This window comes from Xenopus tropicalis, chromosome 6 (genome assembly GCF_000004195.4).
Source record: "Xenopus tropicalis strain Nigerian chromosome 6, UCB_Xtro_10.0, whole genome shotgun sequence".
NCBI classification, from domain to species: domain Eukaryota; kingdom Metazoa; phylum Chordata; class Amphibia; order Anura; family Pipidae; genus Xenopus; species Xenopus tropicalis.
In genome coordinates, this window is record NC_030682.2 from 105,284,174 (window position 1) to 105,308,064 (window position 23,891).

Sequence of the window (23,891 nt, forward strand, 5' to 3'; positions counted from 1 at the left end):
AACTAAGATATAATTAATCCTTATTGGAGGCAAACCAATTCTATTGGGTTTAATTAATGTTTTATTGATTTTTTAGTAGACTTAAGGTATGGAGATCCAAATTACGGAAAGACCCCTTATCCAGAATACCCTTGGTCCCGAACATTCTGGATAACAGGTCCTATACCTGTATCTATTAAACACCTCTAGGAAGTACTGTATATAGCATGAAGCAGTCCTTAGGGGGAAAGTGAAAGCAGTAGAACCATGAGGACCCCTACCATTATGAGAAAAGGCATGATCTCCCAACTCCTGTTATTGTTTTGCTGTATATATTTCTAATGTTTGCACTTTTACTGATTCATTACTAAATTCCAATGACCATGTAAATAATATTTCAACAATTAACTTGTCTGCTGGTTCCTGGTAACTGTAAAACTAGACTGTTTAGTGCCAGAATCAGAGTATTGTTCCATAAAGAAGGCACAGTGACCGACTCTCAAATCATTTGTTACTGTCCAAACACGTTGCCTGCAAAAGGCAGATAATACATTGTTTTTCACAAGAAATGTATTTCTTGTGTGCTGTGTGCTCTGCTATGGAAATACGCTTGAAATGCAGACTGATTTGGATACAATTATGATCCCAATTTCTTAGGAATAAATTGCTTTGATTCTATGTTTTCACTGGCTACCGAGTAATACAGTAAACCACAAACACACAATCCATGAATTCCTCTGGATTTTGGTCTCATTATCCATGATGGATAAAGAATTAAACTATGATAGAAACTGTAGCTGCAAAACAAATCTATAAGTTGCCTATCATTGCCATAAACAATATACCATAAATATTGTATTCAACTGAAACAATGATACCACAGTGGATAGAGTTCAGAAATATAATAATTATTTTCCTACTGATAGATATTCCAATTATAAAGATAGGTACTCTAGACAGCAGGTACATACAGTATCTTGTAGTGTGTAATATGGGGACTATGTGTTGCTTGGTAAAGATTACATATAATCAAATTTAATCATTTTATGAACTGTGAATTTGTTAGTATTTAGAAGAGACTATATTAAGTTTTCCCATCTATCCAAAATAAATATTAATAGTAGATCGAAACAAGGGGACAACCATTCACCTATAAGAATAAAAAGAAAAATCTTGCAGAGCAGCTAAAAAAATCAAACACCCCACACTACACAAAGGGTACATGCAGTGAGTTACACTGATATCTATGGAATGACTTTGCAGCACTAATCTTTTAAAATACAAAGGCAATGGAAACGTTAAAAAAAGGACACACGCACATAGCAAGAAACTAGTAAATGATAGGATGAATGATGAGAGTGAAATGAAGCAGAAGGAAATGAGAATGACTTGTGTGTAGTTGAATGTCTGACCTGTTAGTTGGTCGTCGCCTGCAGCAGGGGCGATGCGAATGTATGGTGTTGTAAGCTGAGTCACGATTATCGCAGCTAAGGCAAAGGAAGATGTCCAGGTCAGCATGCATGAGGAGAAGAAAAGCCAGACTGAAGCAAGGCGGACAAGAAGACTGTCAGAGTTTACCATCTCAATCTCAAGCAAAACACCACCCATTCCATCATTGCACAGGTATAGCGTTCATGCTTGCTTATATATGAAAGACAACGAAAGGGGGAATAAAATAATATATTTGGAAGCAGTAACCCTTAATTTGCTTATTATGCTGTATATATTAATAACGGATTGATCTGCAGATTGGAGCAAATATTTTTGAGTCTACTATATTACCCTATAGGAACACCAAATATCTGAGATATAAATGCAAACATATTCATAAGCTTTTTCTCAATTTTGTCCCAAAACCAATCATTTTTCCCTCTTATCTCCTTCCAAAGTATTCCTACCAGCATTAAGTTGGCTATACATTTGACCATTAAGCCATCCAGTTGAACCATTGAACTGAATGATGCCTAAATTATGTGTAGAGCTCCTGATTGCTATGTTTGATTACATTCTGGTGTCATAACACCATAGTTTCTTGGCCAAACTAATATTGGCTGATAAACCCTATAGCATGTTATGGGGTCTTAAAGCAACCAGGTAGAGCATGGGTCTATCCCTTTGAATAGTCATTCAGTCAACTAACCCATTGGCAGATAGGAAATATTAGTGCAAATGGCAATTTTTATGTGTGGCTATATTGCACAATATATTTTTAAATGGACCCTAGCAATTTGCTTAGAGAGCATAACTTTTAAAAAGTTTGATTTATTATTTTTATCTAAATATATAATGAGGACATGACCTAGCTGGTGGGATGGAGCCTGGTTCCAAATAAATACGACCAAAAAAGAAGGAACAAAGTTATGACAGAGCATAGTGATGAAAAGACAGACAAGTTGGTAAGTTTGTTTATAATTTGTGGAAAGAAAGAGCAATACAACTACTATTACTATCTAAGATGAAAAAAATATGGAGCCTGCTGCTAGATACTGTTGAAATCCCAACAGAATTATGCTATAGGAGTATTTACTGCAAAATAGATATCCTAAACATATGGCCAACCAACTATGTAAAGGGTCATTAGTTTTAAAATACCTTACAATTATCTTACCTTACAATTCCCTTTCTTCCCTATACTAGGGGTCAGTTATTATTGCCCTGTATGTAAGCACAAGAGCACTAAGGGGCATGCAAAAAGCAAGTGTGTCCTGATCAGTGCCTGTGCTCTCTGCACCTTGCACTGAATTAAAAATAATGAACAAGCTAGGAGGCATAACCTTACTGCCCACCACCCACATGGTTATATAAAATAGCATCATTTCTTCTTTAAACGTTCTCTCTCCCTCTCACTATATATATATATATATATATATATATATATATTGTAAAGAAATTACATTCACATACTGTATAACACAATTATAATGACAATTAGATTTAATTGACTGTGCAGTCATGTTATATGATTTCATTCAACTTTTAGTAAACCACACTACTTTTGACATGCGGAGTAAGTGCTGACTCTATTGAATCACACATTAATGCTGTTATTGATGCTGTGCTCATTTAAGTGCAAAAAAATTTGCCAAACTGGATTCTAATTTGTGCCTCCGTTGTTAACAGCATGTATCTGCTATTCAGCTACAATTCTGGGGGAAGAAACTCTGCATCGTGGGTAACAAATGTATAGATTTGCAAGTTTCTAATTTAGCCTTCTTTTTCCATTTTAAGGTAACTTGTAGGTAGAATTTATTGAACTACCAAAGCTGTGACTTATCCCTATAGTTTACACCCTAGAGTTTAGTTTTTTTTTTTTTTTATAAACTGTCCAGAAAACACAAAAACTTATTTGTCCACCAGGTCTCCTAAGAATCCCAAAGCAAAGGGTTAAATTCCCTTTAAACTCCAGAATCATGTGATAGCAGCTCCCTTTGTTTGCTTTAAATATAAATAATGAAAAAGGTCAGAAATAACAGCTGGGAAGCGATGCAGTTAAGATGCACAGGAACATTAAGGACAGACTTCTCCAGAAAGACTCCTCATTTACATAGAACAGCCTGGGTGCTATTAGAAATGTGGCAACAAGCGAGGGAAATAGATCATCTACCATCTGCAGACAATTAAACTCAAAACTGCTGCTGCATAATATTTTGAAATATCCCTCTGCAATGTTCAAATAAAGTGATGCTACTAGATGCCTTCGAGTTACCGCTACGTGCTCTAAATATCATAATGGTATTTTGCTTTTCATTAATATAAATATTTATGATGCTCAAAGTCTGAGCAACGGCATGGGTTTCTATGTCCAGATCAGGTAGGGGAGATCCATTGTTTTGTCTATGGCAGGCAAAAAGCAACAATTTTGATAGGGGTAAATGGGGGTAGGAATAAACATGTAGCTTTGATATCTGAATGCTGTGATTTGTATTCTGGGACAAGCCTTTTATGACACAATAAACGTTTGCCTTGCTGTTACTTTTTAATCTCATCTATGCAATACATTATACATTTCAAATTAATTCAGTTTACGCTGTTCTATTCCCAAAGTTGCCTCTTGGGGCTTCTGGAACACAAATGGAAGCCCATCCTACCAATCGTGCTGCTATGAACAGCATCTGAATGACTGCATCAGCCTGGAACAGATTGAGGGAGAGCACTTTCCATCCGCTCTCACATACAGCACCAGAAAGAGAAAAGAAAGAAGGCTATCTATTTATTTCAATGACAAGGGGCCTTTTTTATATTAAGGTGGATTTTAGCTGATTGCTAAAATTAAGCAAATTACTGTATTGATTGAAATGAGATGGAAATGATCAAACAATACTGCCGCTACATTCAAACAAGTACATTTAGATAGTTATCAAAAGGGACTTTTCTATTATAATCACAAACAAGTAATTAATGCAATGATTTTCTGAAAGGGGACAGAAGGGACAGAAATACTATATAGAAATTTATTACAGTCATTACTTTTAGCAGTTTTGCAGTACATTTCTGTTCTCTTTCCTGTTTATATCATTGCTCCCTTAAAGGAGAACTAAACCCTCAAAATGAAAATGGCTAAAAATGCTATATTTAACATACTGAACTTACCAGCCTAAAGTTTCATTATCTCAATAGCAGCAATGATCCAGACTTCAAACTTGCCATGTGCCAAGATGTTGATCTTGGAAAGTGTCAGTGACACTCACATGCTCAGTGTGCTCTGGGCGGCCATTGAGAAGCTAAGCTTAAGGGCGATTGCAAAATAACAAACAGAAAATGAGGTTTGCCTGTCATATAAACTGATGCTACAGGACTGAGTATTACATTTTAAATCTAGTTGCACTGGTTTCTGAGTTACCATGTAGTAATTATCTGTATTAATTACAAATCAGCCATATATTGTGACATTTATTTTCTATACACAGTATATTGTGTGTGGGTCTCTAAGCTCAGTAAGTGATAGCAGTACAGAGCATGTGCAGGGAATCAGCAGAAAAGAAGATAGGGGGCTACTGGGGCCTATTTGGGGGCACGGATCTTCCCTGCTAAAGGGCTGGGGTTGCCTTGGGCTGGTACAGAAGCACAAAACATAATGTACAACATTTCTAGCCTACGTCTTTAGTTACACTTCATAAACACTCCATAAAGTTTGTAGTTTCTTGGAGATTCCCTGCGCTTACTATGCAAAGGGTATTCACCAATGACAACGATGAGTGCAAAGAGGCAGCAGCTACAGCAAACTCAATCCACTTAATGCAGAAATATCAATTAACCCCATGTCATCCAAATGTTAATAATCTTCTCCAGGCTTTTATAAGACTGTGGTTAGGTTTAAAACAAATCTATCGATCACCCTAATGGGAGATTAATTGACTTGGTTAGTCTTTGAAAGGAAAACCAAATGCTTTTGTACCCTGTTTTCTCCGAAGTTTGCCAGTAGACTGTAGAGGAAATCTAAGTAAACTTGACTTTGTATTATTGTTAAAACCCTTCCAGTAATGAGGTTAGTGCTCAAATTCTAAGATGATGAACAGCCATTTCCAACTGTTCATGTTTGCCTCTATGTAATTGAGGAAGGGGAACAACTAATTATGGAGCTCAGTTATCAGGTGGGGTGGAATCTGGATCACCTAGCAGTTAGGCAGGCTTCACTTGATGGGCATTTGTCTATTTTCAACCCTATCTACTATGTAGCTATGACTTGGGAATGGTTAGTCACATGTCAGAAAACTTTGCTCGGGGACATGTATATCATTGTGACTTTTTCCGAGAAGCAGTTGCTCATAAACCACAAACTAAGGGCATTTGTCATCAAGTGAACTGTGGTCAAACAACACACCTCAGTAAGCTTCATCCTCTGCCTATATGAACTCTCACTCAAATGAATTGCTAGAAGTCAGTTTATTTAGGAGGCATGCTTGATCTTCAGCTCAATATGCATACAAGGTGCGTGTTTCACTGAAAAATTAGGTCAGTTACTTTGCGTTTTCCTTTCCTCTTCCATTTACCAGCTGTGCCAAGTCAAACAAACATAACCAAGGATGAGATGTCATTGTAACTCACATGGAATTTCACAATTTGCTGCCTATGGCACCCTCTGGGTTCTTTAACTTTCCCCCCTGTTATCATTCTACTGTTATTTTAGTAGTGAAGCCATTTGATGAAACTCTCGGAAGGCTCAATAAAATAATACATCTTCTCCACATCATTCACCACTGGCAAATTAAGTATCTATTGTCTGGATGGAAGCCATCTAAATGTTTTTGGTATAGTGGTGCTCTAGTCATTTTACAAAATGCCATATACTGCAAGTGTCTTTAAGATGTTTAATGATGAATTATTTAGACAGTGGCAAGCTCCCTGCATGCTTTCAAGCATGTTCAAATTTTATCAGGAAAATCCCCTCTTTTTTCCGTCCTGGCTCCAAAACTAACAACCTCCCACCTTTACAATACATCTATAAAAAAACAGATGGAGCACAATTTATATGACTTGTATTTAAAGCATGTGCCCATCATCATTACATCATTACACTGCAGCATAGGCAAACACTGAGCAGCTGTAATGAAACCAAGTCCAGCTTATGCCAGACATTATGAGAATAACTGCATACTGTACATGGCATATTGTTTATATGTGCATGGATGTTTGGTGCAATTAGACTTACATTACTACATGCCCCCAAGATTCACTTTGTGCTTTCTACATAGTTCAAGACCAAATGGGAGACTTTCATGCAAAATGTAAATGCAAGAAAGACTCCAGAAGTCTCCGGAATTGTGCTAGTGTCCACTCCCTACACCTCAGTGTCCCTGACACTGCCCTTGTTTATTCTATTTTATTATATAAACCCCTGTATTATTTTTTCATTTAATTTTCCCCTCAACAGCTTGCCATTGTACTAATATAAAGTGAAGCACTTGGTGTGCTCTTCAGCAACTTTTTGTCTAGAAAGCTAAATTATATTGTAGATTTCCCATCCCAGTTAAGTGGGATAATAATATTGTTAAGAAGCATCCAACAAATTTATTTCAGTGTGAGGAGGTTTACTATATAGTTCCCTTGAATATAATACACTAGAATAATAAAAAAATCTGTCTAGAAATATGAAAAACCTAAATAGTCAGTTTATAGTTGCATACTTTGGCTCATTAGATATTATTATTATCATTATGATATTACTTGTGCAATCAAAAGGCACCCTGCAGAGCAAAGGCACGCAACAGTTATGCATCCTGTCACAGGTTTGCCCTTTTTTCTAATTTCCCCGCATGTGACTTCATATGAGAACAAATTGTATTATGTAATGAGAAAAACTTATGTCTGTCTAATAGACAGCCATATGATAGAATATAAAGTTATAAGAAAAAAATAAAAAATATATTTGAATGAGAATAATAAAATTCTAACTATAACAGGAAGAAATGCACGCCTCACCCATTCATTGATTGATGAAACCTAACATGTATGTTAGCCCTTGGCTCTGCATGTAGCATTTTAGTTTGGTATAATCCAATGGCACATATTGCTACAAAAATGGATTCTTCCTAAAAAGGATTTGTTTATATCAAAATTATTTTAAATACGGACTTTTTATTTTACGTTGTTCAGTGTGTAGGGTTTGTATGGAGTTAACCATCTGTGAGGATGGATGCTACTGGAGAGCCTGAGTCTTCCCACTCTCACACAGATCATAGAAGACCTGCAGGAAAAGCATCTCATGAGGAGGGGATGGTGTCACATGACCCAAACAGCCAATCCCTGCTAGAAAAATTCCACTACCCACTTAGGTAGAGGATATAACTAATACAGTAGGTGCTCTCCTGGAACTCATTAAAAGACCTAAATGGTGTACTTTTTTTTCTAAATGTAACATTCAATTTCAACTACATTTTTATAATTAGCTGTGCCTATAAAAACAAATTTGTATATATATATATATATATATAAAAAATTATTTATATACATACATGCATTAGGTATTGGCAGATTTCCTTGCTAAGTCTTGCCAATCTTTCTCCCATGTCAATTGGTCCGAGTGTTGTTTGCAATTTGGTATCTGTGACGTGTAGCATCTGCCTCAGGGATCAGCAGCCTGCTTAGTAAATATTAATAACCTAAATCTGCACAAGTCACTGGTTATTAAGTTGTATTTCAGCGACTGTAACATACTGGATCAACCCTGCCTAAATTCTTGGATAATCTGCTCTCAGATGTTCTGGATTTCCTTAAAATTGTGTCTCCCCATTGCCTCATTTATAACCTTATGTTCTATACACATTCCATTGGGCATCTCTTTTTATCTGTGAACTGAGAATTCACTGTTAATCTTCTATCTCTATCATGTAGCACACAGATAATTCCTTTTTAAACTGCACACAAAGCAAGGATACGCTATAGCAGTTGTGAAGAGGTCGGCTACATCATTCCTTATGTTGTGCACATTTCCAATGATTTGAGATGTAATAGACTTGGACATAGCAGGTCAAAAGCTAAGCACAGAAGGGAGCTTTGATGTGAATCCCCAAAACAAAAAGTAAAGTATGCTTCATAAGGAAAAGTAAACTTCAAACACAATTCCCTTGTCAAGATGGATTACCCCTGCTAGAAATGCAGAGAAATTAGCTTAAGAGATGTGCTACTACATTGCTATAAAAACTGTTATCAATAAAATATTATGAAATGCCTGTAAACTAATTGCTTATTGGGTATTAAAATACACAAGACCTTGTTATGTGTATTGACTGGGATTATCCTATATTTCTTTAAAAAAATGCTTTAATGGGAATTTATGAATCAGAGTAAATAGAATAAGTTTATAAGCCCTTAATTCAATCAACACAGCAATGTATAGTACGACAAATAGAAACAAATAGCACAATGCTAAGTTGTATATGCTACATTTTTGTCTGAACTCTGATTTATAAGTATCAGCAATGAATGTTTAGAAAGCTCCCTATTTAAAAGTAAGAAAAGCAATCTAAAAACACATTTTGCCATGAGATAAAATGTTGACCACAGAGCCTGCATCTTTATATCCGCCCAACAAATCAGATCTATAAAGGAAATGTGGTTGGATTTGAAGCAAGAGCTCTCCTTTATGGGACATCATGCTGACAAATGCATTAAATGAGGGCTCACACTGAGAGTTCTGGCCTCTTTACACTTGCAAAAAAGCACTTTGTATATTAATTTATTAAAAATAAAGGACAAGTGCATAAACAATATGTGTAGGAAATGAATGTAAAATACTCAAAATTAACAGTTGTTTTTTGCATACCTTTCGTGGCTATCCTGACACAGTCTATCTTGGTTTCCTGGCACAGAGAGAGAGAAAATAAGTTCAGTTATTAACAATCCATTATATGCTGCTATAACTTCTAACATGTACAATTTAATGCTAAAGAATGTCTATACATTTTTTGGAAATTCAGGTATAGGCTCCATCATTCAATGAGGTCCTAAAGCTGACGATTTACCATAGTACTATTTAAATGAGCATTTAGCGCTTATTCTCTGTAATAATAAAACAGTGCCTTGTACTTCAGAGAAGAGTAAATCCACATTAATGGCAACATTTTTGCATTTTGTAATAATAATAATAAAGTTTACATTTGAGGCTACTGTGGCATGGCTTAATATTCTAGAATGCAACTCTGAATTGCATATAGTTGTGTGTAGCTATCAATTAATTGACAGTTATCAATTATTTGTCTGAAGGTTTGGAACAGTAGGAAGCGAGGTTCCAGGTATGAGATCAGTTATTTAGACAGTTTCATATTACAGGAAGGCCATCTCTCAAAGACCATACCTTGTACCAACGAATTAATACTTTTTAATCCTGACGGTAAAACAATCCTATTGGGTTTAATTAATGTTTACATGATTTGTTATTAAATAATGCTATGGGGATCCAAATTATGGAAAGACCCCTTATTTGGAAAACCCCAGGTCCCACGCATTCTGGATAACAGGTCCCATACCTGTACTATTTTCATGTTTCAAAGCACCATACAGACATGGTGCATCTGCAGATGAAATTTTCCAACCTGCCCGACCCAAGACAAACCGATATCCATAGTACATAAATATTAGTTGGAATTAGTAGGCTGCTATACACATACAGAAAATCAAACAAAATTCAATTTCCCAGGATTTTATCTGTGTGTGTACTGCCAGCTCAAGTCTACAGAGGCAATCTAAGTCCAGTTGCTTATCTGAAGGGGGTGATATGATTAATGAGAGGATGGTTTCATCTGAAGCGTTTGTAGTAAGAATATTTTCATAAGATTTTGGCAGAAAATGTATCTGAAGAATGCAGTACTCCAGTAAGAAATATTGATATTTATAAATAATGGTTAAAACATATAAGAAATTTAATTAATTCAAATTTTTAATGTAGAAATATAAGCTACTGAAAAACAAAGGGGCTGTTTATCTTTTGCAAATGCCAAGTGGTAACAATGTCTTGGAACAAAAAAACCCACACTAAACGTTTATTACAGAAACTTGTGCTTGAATCATTGCTTCCCCCTTGCAATTTGAGGATTAACAATTTGGAGGGGTGTTCGAGTTCAGTGCTGCCACAGAGCTCTAACACACAACAAACACATCTAAGAACTAATGATGAGCAAATCTGTCCCTATTCGCTTTGTTGAAAAATTAGCAAAACTACAAAGAAATTTGCAAAATGGTGAAAGATTTGCAAACCGCAACTTTTTTTACACAACCGCGCACATTGTTACGTGCGCCTATTTTGATGCAGAGCACCTATTTTTGAGCGACCACAACTGTTTTGACGCGACTGTGCCTATTTTCCCGTGACCACGCCCAATTTGTCTCAGCTGCAACATTGTTTTGCCACATGTCAAATTTTCCCACAGTGAATTTTTGCTGAAGTTTCGCAAAACAATTTGTCAATGGCGAAATGCGTAAATTCGCTGTGAATCCATGCCTGCCAAAACATTTGCTCATCACTATTAAGTACATCAAATATTTTCCTAGCTGTCAGAAAATTGTTCCCTACAATTAGTAAAGTGATGATATACTGTATGTGGAAAATTCTAGCTTCTATAAGTATATATTAGTATATATAAGTATATTTTTAAATAATAGGAAATCTGCCCTTAAGAGTGATTATGCCTTTTACTGTCAGCTGGTACATTTTTATGGTAAAATAAATGTACATAAGTCAAAATAAAACCAGCGTTCCCTCTATATACAGCTCCAATGGCCTAAATTCAGTTGTTTCAGCTGCTTCATTCTTGAAGACAATGATGAAACAGGCTGACCTTGAAAACTTTTTTTTAAATCAATGAGTGAATTACAATGCAAAATACCATGTCAGAGAAGTGAAGTAAACCTAAATCAATGGGGTTTCAGAATCCTTCATTCTCAGTATGCTGCGCAGTAAGGGCCATTATGGAATCTGGCAGAAACATTTCCAAGCTGTCAGCAAACAGCCATACCTTATCAGGATCTGTAGTGCGTCTGAGAAACGCAGGAATGAGTTAGCTGCTGCTAAACTCCATTTGCTCGATGTCCTGTGAATTTTGTAATTATCTCTGATTAAATGTGGACAAGAAGTAAAAAGGTAAATTAAGGTAAGAGATACTGTAGGTGTATATGCTAGATGTAATGAACAACATTTTTCTTTATAATGTTGCATGATTATTTAAATGTTGTCCCATTGAGATTGTAAGATTTACGTTAGCCACTCAAAGGACAAATCAATTCCATTCACTGACTTCTGTCGGATTCAGCGGGGAATCACAGCCAATTTCAGTGGATTTGTAGCCACATCAGTAAGATTCATAATCTCTAAATCAGTGCAAAATAAAGAGTGCATGAATTGCTTATACCAGTCTGCAGCTCAGAATTTCATGTATTATAATAAATACAGGTATGGGACCTGTTATCCAGAATGTATGGGACCTGGGGACTTCCGGATTACTGGTCCTCCAGTGGATCATTACATAAACCCAATAGGATTGTTTTGCCTCCAATAAAGACAAATACAAGCCACTGTTTTATTATTACAGAAAAAAAAGGAAATCAATGTAAAAAAAATATATGATTAAAATGGAGTCTATGGGAGATGGCCATCCTGTAATTTGGAGGGTTTTTGGATAACAGATCCCATACCTGTACTTGGGAAATGAAAAAAGCCTATTTAGATAGTATGTATAAACTTTAGGAAAAGTTAGAAAAAATGTAGAAAACTAGACTCTCTGAACATGTTCTAATTAAATGAGCAGAAAAGAAACTACAATCTCATCATCTGACTCCCCCTGTGTCTTGGTTAGATTGTTTCTGTAGGAAAATAACACCAATTCACAAGCTCAGTAGGTGACAAAGTCTGCTAATTTCAACCTTTGCTTATTATCCTGCAAGCAAACTAACACATACAAGGTGCCCAGCAGAGCACATCATTTAACTTTACTCACTGGTGTCTGGAACTGACAAAAGCAACACCTGTTCGAAGTCTTACCCCATTTGCTCTGCTAGCTGCTTGGTAATAAATACTGTAGCTTTTGTGCGGAAGAAGCGGAGTGTTCCAGTAGCCGTTGTAGGTTTTATTATCACCGATTGTGAATAACAGGGAGGACAACAGGCTGCTGGGTGGGAATTCAGCAGCAAAATAGTATTGGGAGTTCAGCAGCGAAGAGTTCTGATAGTGGATGGGAACTGGATAACACTTTAGCATTTCTGTCGTCTTTTTGGTTCTTCGAGGTCGTTCTTCTTCAACAATGACCTGATAAACACTGAAACAAATGACAAAGACAGTTATATTTCGATATTTTACAGAAGCACAACTCTGCACTAATTAGTCACATCTAGATTAAAGCTAATGCATAGCTTTAATGAGCTTTAATGTATAGTTAATGAGTGGCAAACATGTAAGATATGTGTTTGCCACCACTAAATTTGGTGCAGAAAATTCATTACCCATTTATAAAGATGGCGCACCCTCTTTCCCAGTAATTGAGCTCTTTCTATTATAGATTGTGGGATAGTATATATATCTATCCTCATAGATATCCTTATATATATATATCCTTATATATATATCCTTGCCAAAGATGAACTCTGTATTCTGACATTTTTCCTTAATCTGTAAGTGGAATAATCACAAATATCTCAGTTGTACCAGATCTCTTTTGCATGCCAAGGGGAGTGGTATTTCTTCTTCTGTGGATAGTAAAGTCAGTCTGTCTTTTTGGCTTTTGGGGAGATTCATAAAAATGCCTAAGGGCTCTGGCACACGGGGAGATTAGTCGCCCGCGGCAAAACTCCCTGTTCGCGGGCGACTAATCTCCCCGAGTTGCCTTCCCCCTGCCATCCCACCGGCGAACATATAAGTTGCCGGCGGGATGGCAGACGCGGCGGCGCGATTTCACGCAAATCGCCGAAAAAGACTCGCAAGTCTTTTTCGGTGATTTCCTGAAATCGCCCCGCTGCGTGTGCCATCCCGCCGGCGACTTACATGTTCGCCGGCGGGATGGCGGGGGGAAGGCAACTCGGGGAGATTAGTCGCCTGCGAACAGGGAGTTTTGTCACGGGCGAATAATCTCCCCCGTGTGCCAGAGCCCTAAATCTAATGCTTAAGGGTGAAGACACATGGAGCTACTAGTAGCAGCTACTTGTCATGGCTACTAAAAAAGACAATGCTGATCATTTACTGATAATTGTCTTTATGTGTGTTTTAGCAGAGGCATTTCTCAGTATTGTCTATGGCAGGGTATTTTCTGGAGTTTAGTAGCCTTGAAAAAATAGCTGCTACTAGTAGCCCAGTGTGTCTTCACCCTTAAAGTATGTGTCCCAAAAAACACTCTGCCTAATTGGTTATGGAACTATCCTCTGATTTAAGAATAAAGAATAAATAAAAAGTCATGACAAAAGAAACCCTGACAACGTACCTGGAGTAAACACCTAACCCCACAAGTTTTCTAGTACACATCCTGGTAAGATAGTCAAGCCCTACTGGGTAACACCAGTATACAAGAGTTCATTGTTCCCTCCTCAGTTGCGATGTTTTGCTTTGCCAGAAAATATGTGAAATGGCAGAAATTTTTGAAATGTATTGAAGTCAATGGTTTTTTTTTCGGGGCGACTTTTTCTATTCTGCATGACTTTTTTTTGCAATCATTGAAGTCTATCACAATTTTTTTTTTGTGGAAAAGCCTGGCGAAACATTTTGCTCCTCAGACAACATCCACCCCCCCCCCCCCATTTGTCACCAAGGAAATATGATCCTCTCCATTTATCAAAATTAACACTATATAAGACTGGTCAGTTGAAAATTCTACAAAGCATATGGCTCTGTGCTAGCTTTATAATTCTGTTTTACCATTGCAATTATTATAATGTTTCATGCAAGACACTAATGTGTTGTCAACCCCAGATGGCTGTGCCCATCAATTGGTTATTCTCTTTTGGCCTTTATTTAACAGAAACATTTAAATAAAGTTGATAAGACTGAACATGCCTCAATCTCTTTAACATATGTGTTTTTGTCTTGTGGTCAGAAAAATGCATATACTGTATATCCATATATCAATTTACTTTTCCCATTGTTAAAATACATAATTATTAAACAACCCTTTCTGTGTTCAAGTAAAAATTCACAAGAAATAATGTTGTACAATACTGTAACAATAAGTACAGTATTGTACAGATAAGTACAGATAAAATAAGACAGAGTTAAAAAAAAAGAAACAAAACCAAAACAAAAACTACTATGACCTTTTCAGTGCAGCTTGTTCAACTGCAAAGACTGCGTCTGCGACCATTGTACGCAAAACTGATTAATATTTCAATCGATTAAGACCTCTCTCTCTCTCTCTACGCAGTTTGGACGGTGATTTATGAGCAGCAGAAAGTTAACTAAATTGTTACTTCTACAATTATATTATATATATATATATATATCAGCATGTAGAACACAGAGCACTCATGGGACTTAAATTATGTGTCCCATATGTGCTCTGTGTAATGTAATACCTGGGAGTTACAGTTGAACAGTAACTGTAGAAGGAATACCAACACTTAGGGCTCTGGCACACAGGGAGATTAGTCGCCCGCAACAAATCTCCCTTGTCACGGGCGACTAATCTCCCCGAACTACCATCCCACCGGCGAAAATGTAAGTCGCCGGTGGGATGGCACACGCTGCGCAGGCGATTTCCACAAATCGCAGGTGACTAACCTCCCCGTGTGCCAGAGCCCTTAAGATTAAATTTTTCACACCCAGAAAATCATGATGATGTCATCACCTTATAAAATACATCAAAATCACCACAAACATGTGGAAATTGCAAGAATAAAATGAATATAGTCATAATTAGAAGTGTATTGTTTCTTATAATAGGCAAATATTAAATCTGACGGAAATGATACAGTTGAATGGGTGTTTGTTTAATAAAGTAATTTAATTTATTTTTTTATCAATGCACACTCTTGCATACTCCTACATACAATTTTTGTTCAATATGAACAAATAATCTATATCAGTATATCATTTATAGGAAGAAACTACCATAGTTAAGAGAACACAAAATAAACACAATTCATCTTTGGTTTGCTATTATATATCTCATTAGGTTATTGAAGCCAACTTTGGAAGAGCCCTAAAAGAACAATACAGATGCAGAATGTCTCTTGGAAACTATTTCAGGTGAAAAGTAATTATCTTATGTACTTGCACAGGGGGAAAAGTAATTATCCTAGGTACTCAAACAGGAAAAAAAATATAAATTGAAAACGCTGCTCTGGAAATGCATTAAATCATGTAATGCATGTTTCAAATGAACATTTAATCAGGTTTTACAATGCACTATTAGGAGAGAAATTGTTCTCTTCAGACAGGAAACACTTTAACATTTCAGTCCAATGTGATGAAGCTCTTTATTTATTTTCCTACAAAAAGGTCATAAAACAAGGAAGGATCTAAAAAGTCAGTCTTAAGTTGCCCTGGCGACTTCAAGCAGCAACCAAAGCAACAATTTGCAGGAGAAGAAACAGAAGGCAGAGATAGGAGATAGCTCCATTAATAGCTGAGCATACCCTGGTCTTGCAAGTTAACTTCCTCTTGTAAACTTATTTTCTAACAAAGGGCTAATCAGGGCTGTTTTGCTTTCCCCTACAAAAGATAAAATTAACTATACTGTATATTTGGCTGTGTTTGCACTGACTTTGGATGAATGACACCAAAGCTAGTAAACATACTGTATCATGACAAATAGCATGACAATTTTTATGCCAGTGGGAAACAAGTACCATCACTTCTCTATGAACACTGAATTTTCATATTTTTAGTTTTCCCAAATACTGCCTTTTTAGGATAAATGCATTGGATGCAAACATAGACCTGCAACAGTGGAGTTGTGTGCGTGTATGCTATTCCTATTCATAACTTCATTCAATGTAAGTGATTCAATGCTATTTTTTACAAGATAAAATTACTCTGTAATTTAGCTACAAATCTTGCTACAGTGCTAGAGGCACTGATGTGATGCTAAATCTAACACCTTTCAATCTGGAAGCTCCATCCCCTACTGTAAGTATTTCCTGTCCATGAGCTGACCATGCTTTCACGTGTACAGCCTAGAATGTGGATTAGAATGGAATGAAAAGTATTCTCTTTATGAGCAAAGAAGTGTGGAAAGACACTAGATAAGTTATGGTGAATGTTCTTAGAGTGTTTGTGGGTAGACAGAAACTGGAACAATGGGTTTTGAAAACCATCACAGCTTTAGGGAAAAGGAACCAACTTTTACTATGGAAGGATGGTCCAGTGTCTAACATTGATCTCATTAATGCAGACGTTTTTCAGGCTGACCTCCGATTGGCTCCACTCTGTGTGACTGCACTAAGGCAGTTGCCATAATCATAATCAGGGCTGAGAGAAGGGGATATATGCTTGGTGTGACCTCGTCCTTATCAGCTCCACTGGATTTGTGTAACCTGGAGGAACAATAGGATCAAGGACTACAGTATACCAGCCTACCAGTCTATGGGACTCTGTAGAATCTTAAAATGGCACCAATATCTTGTGTACTAATACTTTACTGACTTGTATCCCTGACCTCTAATTTTCCTTGCCTAATATATACACCATTTATGGTTGTTGGGGACAAATGGTTACAAATGGTTCCTTGTGTGTACCATAAGCCCAATAAGTTTTATTTAAGACAGCCTTCAAAGAAAATACCAGATACAATAAGAACCATACTGATTGCCTTAGTGGTTATTACTTGCCAAATGAGACTACCTTAAAAAGCAAAACATTTCATTTCAATACACTATATTAGTATCAGTATATTTAGTTGTGCGGGTGATCTAACATCATCTGAAACTGCTTTTTATATTGTGATGTTTGTATAATTAATTTGGGGAAGCTTGGAACAGAGGTTTTTTTATGCTAAACCTACTTAGTAATCTGCCTTAATATGATCTGGGCTATCTTTAGTCTACACATGGACCCATATTTTTCCTGAAAGGGTCACAGCTTCAGTGCTAACCACTGTTTAATGATTCTCAGATTCTTGTTTGATTAACAGGTAGGGTAAATACTTAAGGGATATGATTACTAGGAATAAATGTAAAATAAGTCCACTCTAGAGACTCTCTAGTTCTTTATTAATCATAGGTCTGGTAGATGTTTTTTTGCAGCAAGAACAGTGGAATTGGAAAACTGTACTTGTCAATATGATGCAATAGTTTTAAAAAAAATGGAATTCTTTTTAGAAAGTGAGAATATGATAATGCTGATCCAGTTCTGGGTTTCATTGCTGTTTTGGAGTCTGGGTTTTTTTCCCTTTCTGAGGGCTAAATCCATATTGAGATTTGCAAGAAGCGTTTATGCCAATCTCAAATTCAAGATTTTACTTCAAGGGTTCATGAAATGTGTTAAGATATAGCTCGTATATCTCTATGAATATAATGGCATGCCTGCAAATGGTCATTCAGCATTGATATTTTCATTCTGTGGCCCATTTTCACTTTTACAATGCCCAGATAGAAGTGCTGAGATAGCACACTCTTTTATCCAGCGCATTTCATGCGGAATCTTCCTGAGGTCAGGTGAACATTTTTGTAAATGGCCTCCAATGTACTTATCACTGGTAAAGCTTTTCATAATCTTTTGTTAGACTCTTTGATACATCTTTTCTGAAATGATTGGGAAAGAGAAGATAGTCTCCCTGGAACTTCCATTAGTGTGTAATAATCCTCGAACACTTATCTGTTCAGAGAAAAACACTAGACAACTTCTTGAACACTGACATATTTTACCCAAAGTGCTCTTGCAGTTTAATATTATGTGTGGCAGAATGTAACATCTTCGGGGCTCTGTATGCATTTTTAAAAGAGGGGACATTTTGAAATTCCTGACATATAATGAATAAAAAAAAATATGTCTTGGTGTAGATATAAAACAGGAAAGAAATCACTTTTAGGTCAGTATTATGCATTTTTTGTATCTCACCACAATATAGGGTAAACTTAAATTCTTTCTAGTTTATGAACTTTGGACTCCAATACTAAAGGGCAGTGATCCAAATTAACACATTTTATGAATAACAGGCACTTACAACTAATGACATTGCAAATATTCCTAAACTGTATTGGTGCAGATTAAACCTATAAGAAGAACAATATACACAACCTATTTTTTTTATAATCCCTGCTCTTTGGCTTGCATTTTTTAATAGTAGCATGCATGTATTGCATGCTACTATTAGCATGTTTTAGAACAAATAATGTGCAGGAAAAAAACTCTTCCAATGCAGAAAATAATTGAATGGTTAATCCATATAACAGGTTTGCATTTGGGTGATATCAATTCAGTTTGCTGATGCTCACTGTTAATGAATGTGATCAATGCAATCAAACGCATTCATATGAACTGGCACATCAGGTATGATAACATTGTCAATTTGTAAACATTTTTTTGTGAAAGTGAATCATAAATTGATCGATCTGGAGAATCCAGTAGGATAAAGAATTAAACTCTTTGGGGAAATTGTAATAAAAATCACAAGCGGTGAGTAAAATGGCACTTTTGTAAATTTTAGCGTTGCTCGCAATGTAATACTGTTCACTAAACATTTATTATATTGCAAATGATTAATACCTGCTAGAAGATGGTGTAAATCTTAACGTGAAAATAGGTTAAGAAGTTTTATTACATATACTGCGCACTCGTGCAAACAAAAGAAATCGCAAACCTACTGTCACAAGACTTGCAAAGGGTTCACAAATGGTATTTAATGAATGCAGGGCATGGTGCAAAGTGCACTTTCCTTGTTTTTTTCTAACACTGAATCATCTGTTGCATTTGCAGAGTAGCAACTGCATCACTTATAGGGGCACATTTACTAATCCATGAACGTCCGAAAAGCGTCTGAATGCGTCTTTTTCGTAATGATCGGTATTTTCCGACTTTTTCGCGAATTGTTGCGAATTTTTCGAGCGCTCAATACGAAAAAATCGCAACAATTCGCGAAAGTCGTAATGGCTATGCAAAGTCGTGGACAATTGACGAAAGTCATAATGGCTATGCAAAAGTCGCGCCAATTCACGAAAGTCATAATGGCTATGCAAAAAGTTGCGACAATTCGCGCAAGTCGTAACGGCTACGAAAAAGTCGCGACGGTGACTAAAAAAATCGAAAAAAATATGAAAAAGTTGCAAATGTTCGTTTCCAATCCGATTTTTTCCCATTCAGGATTCGGATTCGTGGATTAGTAAATCAGCCGCATAGTGTACTAATAAGACCTGCATTAACATCAGGCATGCAAGTAATCTGCCTGATGCAAGTCAATGGCACCTATTGACTCAACACACTAGTGGGACCCTGGAAATACCACCACATCCAGGCAGGCAGTCATTTCAGGATTCCTCTTGCTTCAATATGTGGACTTTTGGGTATTTAATCAAGCAGTCTGACATCCTTTTAAAGGGGTTGTTCATATTCTAAGACATTTGCAATTCATTTTTTTTTCATTATTTTTTGGTGTTTGAATTATTTCAATAATTGTTCAGCATCTCTTCAGTTTGGAGTCATAACAGCTATCTTGTTGCTAGGGTCCAAATTACCTAAGGCAACCAGGGAGTGGTTTCAATGAGAGACTGATATATGAATAACAATAAAAAGTAAATAGCAAAAGTAAAAAGTAAAACTATATAAACTGTAGCCTCACAGAGCAATAGTTTTTTGGCTGCTGGGGTCAGTGACCCCTGTTTGAAGCTGCAAAGAGATTGAAAAAGAAGGCAATAATTAAAAATCTATAAGAAATAAATAATGAAGACCAATTGAAATGTTGCTTAGAATCGATCATACTTAAAGTTAAATCAAAGGTAAACCACCCTTTTAAACAATAACTCTGGTATATTAACTACTTGGTTTATATGAAGTGCCAACCCTTAAGAGATGTGCTACTACATTGCTATAAAAACTGTTATCAATAAAATATTATGAAATGCCTGTAAACTAATTGCTTATTGGGGTATTAAAATACACAAGACCTTGTTATGTGTATTGACTGGGATATCCTATATTTCTTTAAAAAAAATGCATTAATGGGAATTTATGAATCAGAGTAAATAGAATAAGCTTTATAAGCCCTTAATTCAATCAACACAGCAATGTATAGTACGACAAATAGAAACAAATAGCACAATGCTAAGTTGTATATGCTACATTTTTGTCTGAACTCTGATTTATAAGTATCAGCAATGAATGTTTAGAAGCTCCCTATTTAAAAGTAAGAAAAGCAATCTAAAAACACATTTTGCCATGAGATAAAATGTTGACCACAGAGCCTGCATCTTTATATCCGCCCAACAAATCAGATCTATAAAGGAAATGTGGTTGGATTTGAAGCAAGGAGCTCTCCTTTATGGGACATCATGCTGACAAATGCATTAAATGAGGGCTCACACTGAGAGTTCTGGCCTCTTTACACTTGCAAAAAAGCACTTTGTATATTAATTTATTAAAAATAAAGGACAAGTGCATAAACAATATGTGTAGGAAATGAATGTAAAATACTCAAAATTAACAGTTGTTTTTAGCATACCTTTCGTGGCTATCCTGACACAGTCTATCTTGGTTTCCTGGCACAGAGAGAGAGAAAATAAGTTCAGTTATTAACAATCCATTATATGCTGCTATAACTTCTAACATGTACAATTTAATGCTAAAGAATGTCTATACATTTTTTGGAAATTCAGGTATAGGCTCCATCATTCAATGAGGTCCTAAAGCTGACGATTTACCATAGTACTATTTAAATGAGCATTTAGCGCTTATTCTCTGTAATAATAAAACAGTGCCTTGTACTTCAGAGAAGAGTAAATCCACATTAATGGCAACATTTTTGCATTTTGTAATAATAATAATAAAGTTTACATTTGAGGCTACTGTGGCATGGCTTAATATTCTAGAATGCAACTCTGAATTGCATATAGTTGTGTGTAGCTATCAATTAATTGACAGTTATCAATTATTTGTCTGAAGGTTTGGAACAGTAGGAAGCGAGGTTCCAGGTATGAGATCAGTTATTTAGACAGTTTCATATTACAGGAAGGCCATCTCTCAAAGACCATACCTTGTACCAACGAATTAATACTTTTTAATCCTGACGGTAAAACAATCCTATTGGGTTTAATTAATGTTTACATGATTTGTTATTAAATAATGCTATGGGGATCCAAATTATGGAAAGACCCCTTATTTGGAAAACCCCAGGTCCCACGCATTCTGGATAACAGGTCCCATACCTGTACTATTTTCATGTTTCAAAGCACCATACAGACATGGTGCATCTGCAGATGAAATTTTCCAACCTGCCCGACCCAAGACAAACCGATATCCATAGTACATAAATATTAGTTGGAATTAGTAGGCTGCTATACACATACAGAAAATCAAACAAAATTCAATTTCCCAGGATTTTATCTGTGTGTGTACTGCCAGCTCAAGTCTACAGAGGCAATCTAAGTCCAGTTGCTTATCTGAAGGGGGTGATATGATTAATGAGAGGATGGTTTCATCTGAAGCGTTTGTAGTAAGAATATTTTCATAAGATTTTGGCAGAAAATGTATCTGAAGAATGCAGTACTCCAGTAAGAAATATTGATATTTATAAATAATGGTTAAACATATAAGAAATTTAATTAATTCAAATTTTTAATGTAGAAATATAAGCTACTGAAAAACAAAGGGGCTGTTTATCTTTTGCAAATGCCAAGTGGTAACAATGTCTTGGAACAAAAAAACCCACACTAAACGTTTATTACAGAAACTTGTGCTTGAATCATTGCTTCCCCCTTGCAATTTGAGGATTAACAATTTGGAGGGGTGTTCGAGTTCAGTGCTGCCACAGAGCTCTAACACACAACAAACACATCTAAGAACTAATGATGAGCAAATCTGTCCCTATTCGCTTTGTTGAAAAATTAGCAAAACTACAAAGAAATTTGCAAAATGGTGAAAGATTTGCAAACCGCAACTTTTTTTACACAACCGCGCACATTGTTACGTGCGCCTATTTTGATGCAGAGCACCTATTTTTGAGCGACCACAACTGTTTTGACGCGACTGTGCCTATTTTCCCGTGACCACGCCCAATTTGTCTCAGCTGCAACATTGTTTTGCCACATGTCAAATTTTCCCACAGTGAATTTTTGCTGAAGTTTCGCAAAACAATTTGTCAATGGCGAAATGCGTAAATTCGCTGTGAATCCATGCCTGCCAAAACATTTGCTCATCACTACTAAGTACATCAAATATTTTCCTAGCTGTCAGAAAATTGTTCCCTACAATTAGTAAAGTGATGATATACTGTATGTGGAAAATTCTAGCTTCTATAAGTATATATTAGTATATATAAGTATATTTTTAAATAATAGGAAATCTGCCCTTAAGAGTGATTATGCCTTTTACTGTCAGCTGGTACATTTTTATGGTAAAATAAATGTACATAAGTCAAAATAAAACCAGCGTTCCCTCTATATACAGCTCCAATGGCCTAAATTCAGTTGTTTCAGCTGCTTCATTCTTGAAGACAATGATGAAACAGGCTGACCTTGAAAACTTTTTTTAAATCAATGAGTGAATTACAATGCAAAATACCATGTCAGAGAAGTGAAGTAAACCTAAATCAATGGGGTTTCAGAATCCTTCATTCTCAGTATGCTGCGCAGTAAGGGCCATTATGGAATCTGGCAGAAACATTTCCAAGCTGTCAGCAAACAGCCATACCTTATCAGGATCTGTAGTGCGTCTGAGAAACGCAGGAATGAGTTAGCTGCTGCTAAACTCCATTTGCTCGATGTCCTGTGAATTTTGTAATTATCTCTGATTAAATGTGGACAAGAAGTAAAAAGGTAAATTAAGGTAAGAGATACTGTAGGTGTATATGCTAGATGTAATGAACAACATTTTTCTTTATAATGTTGCATGATTATTTAAATGTTGTCCCATTGAGATTGTAAGATTTACGTTAGCCACTCAAAGGACAAATCAATTCCATTCACTGACTTCTGTCGGATTCAGCGGGGAATCACAGCCAATTTCAGTGGATTTGTAGCCACATCAGTAAGATTCATAATCTCTAAATCAGTGCAAAATAAAGAGTGCATGAATTGCTTATACCAGTCTGCAGCTCAGAATTTCATGTATTATAATAAATACAGGTATGGGACCTGTTATCCAGAATGTATGGGACCTGGGGACTTCCGGATTACTGGTCCTCCAGTGGATCATTACATAAACCCAATAGGATTGTTTTGCCTCCAATAAAGACAAATACAAGCCACTGTTTTATTATTACAGAAAAAAAAGGAAATCAATGTAAAAAAAATATATGATTAAAATGGAGTCTATGGGAGATGGCCATCCTGTAATTTGGAGGGTTTTTGGA

At 36.1% G+C, this 23,891-nt stretch overlaps 1 protein-coding gene across 1 annotated transcript in view; it reads right to left on the bottom strand.

Annotated features, from left to right (window-relative positions):
- The window catches only part of ptprm (protein tyrosine phosphatase, receptor type M), a 431,502-nt gene that overhangs the window by 143,711 nt on the left and 263,900 nt on the right, over positions 1-23,891 (bottom strand). Inside the window, exons 13-14 of the mRNA XM_031903767.1 lie at positions 21,045-21,081; positions 1,392-1,466 (exon numbers count right to left, since the gene is read on the bottom strand). Coding sequence (XP_031759627.1) covers positions 1,392-1,466; positions 21,045-21,081 — 112 coding nt within the window. The remainder of the gene's footprint in view (positions 1-1,391; positions 1,467-21,044; positions 21,082-23,891) is intronic.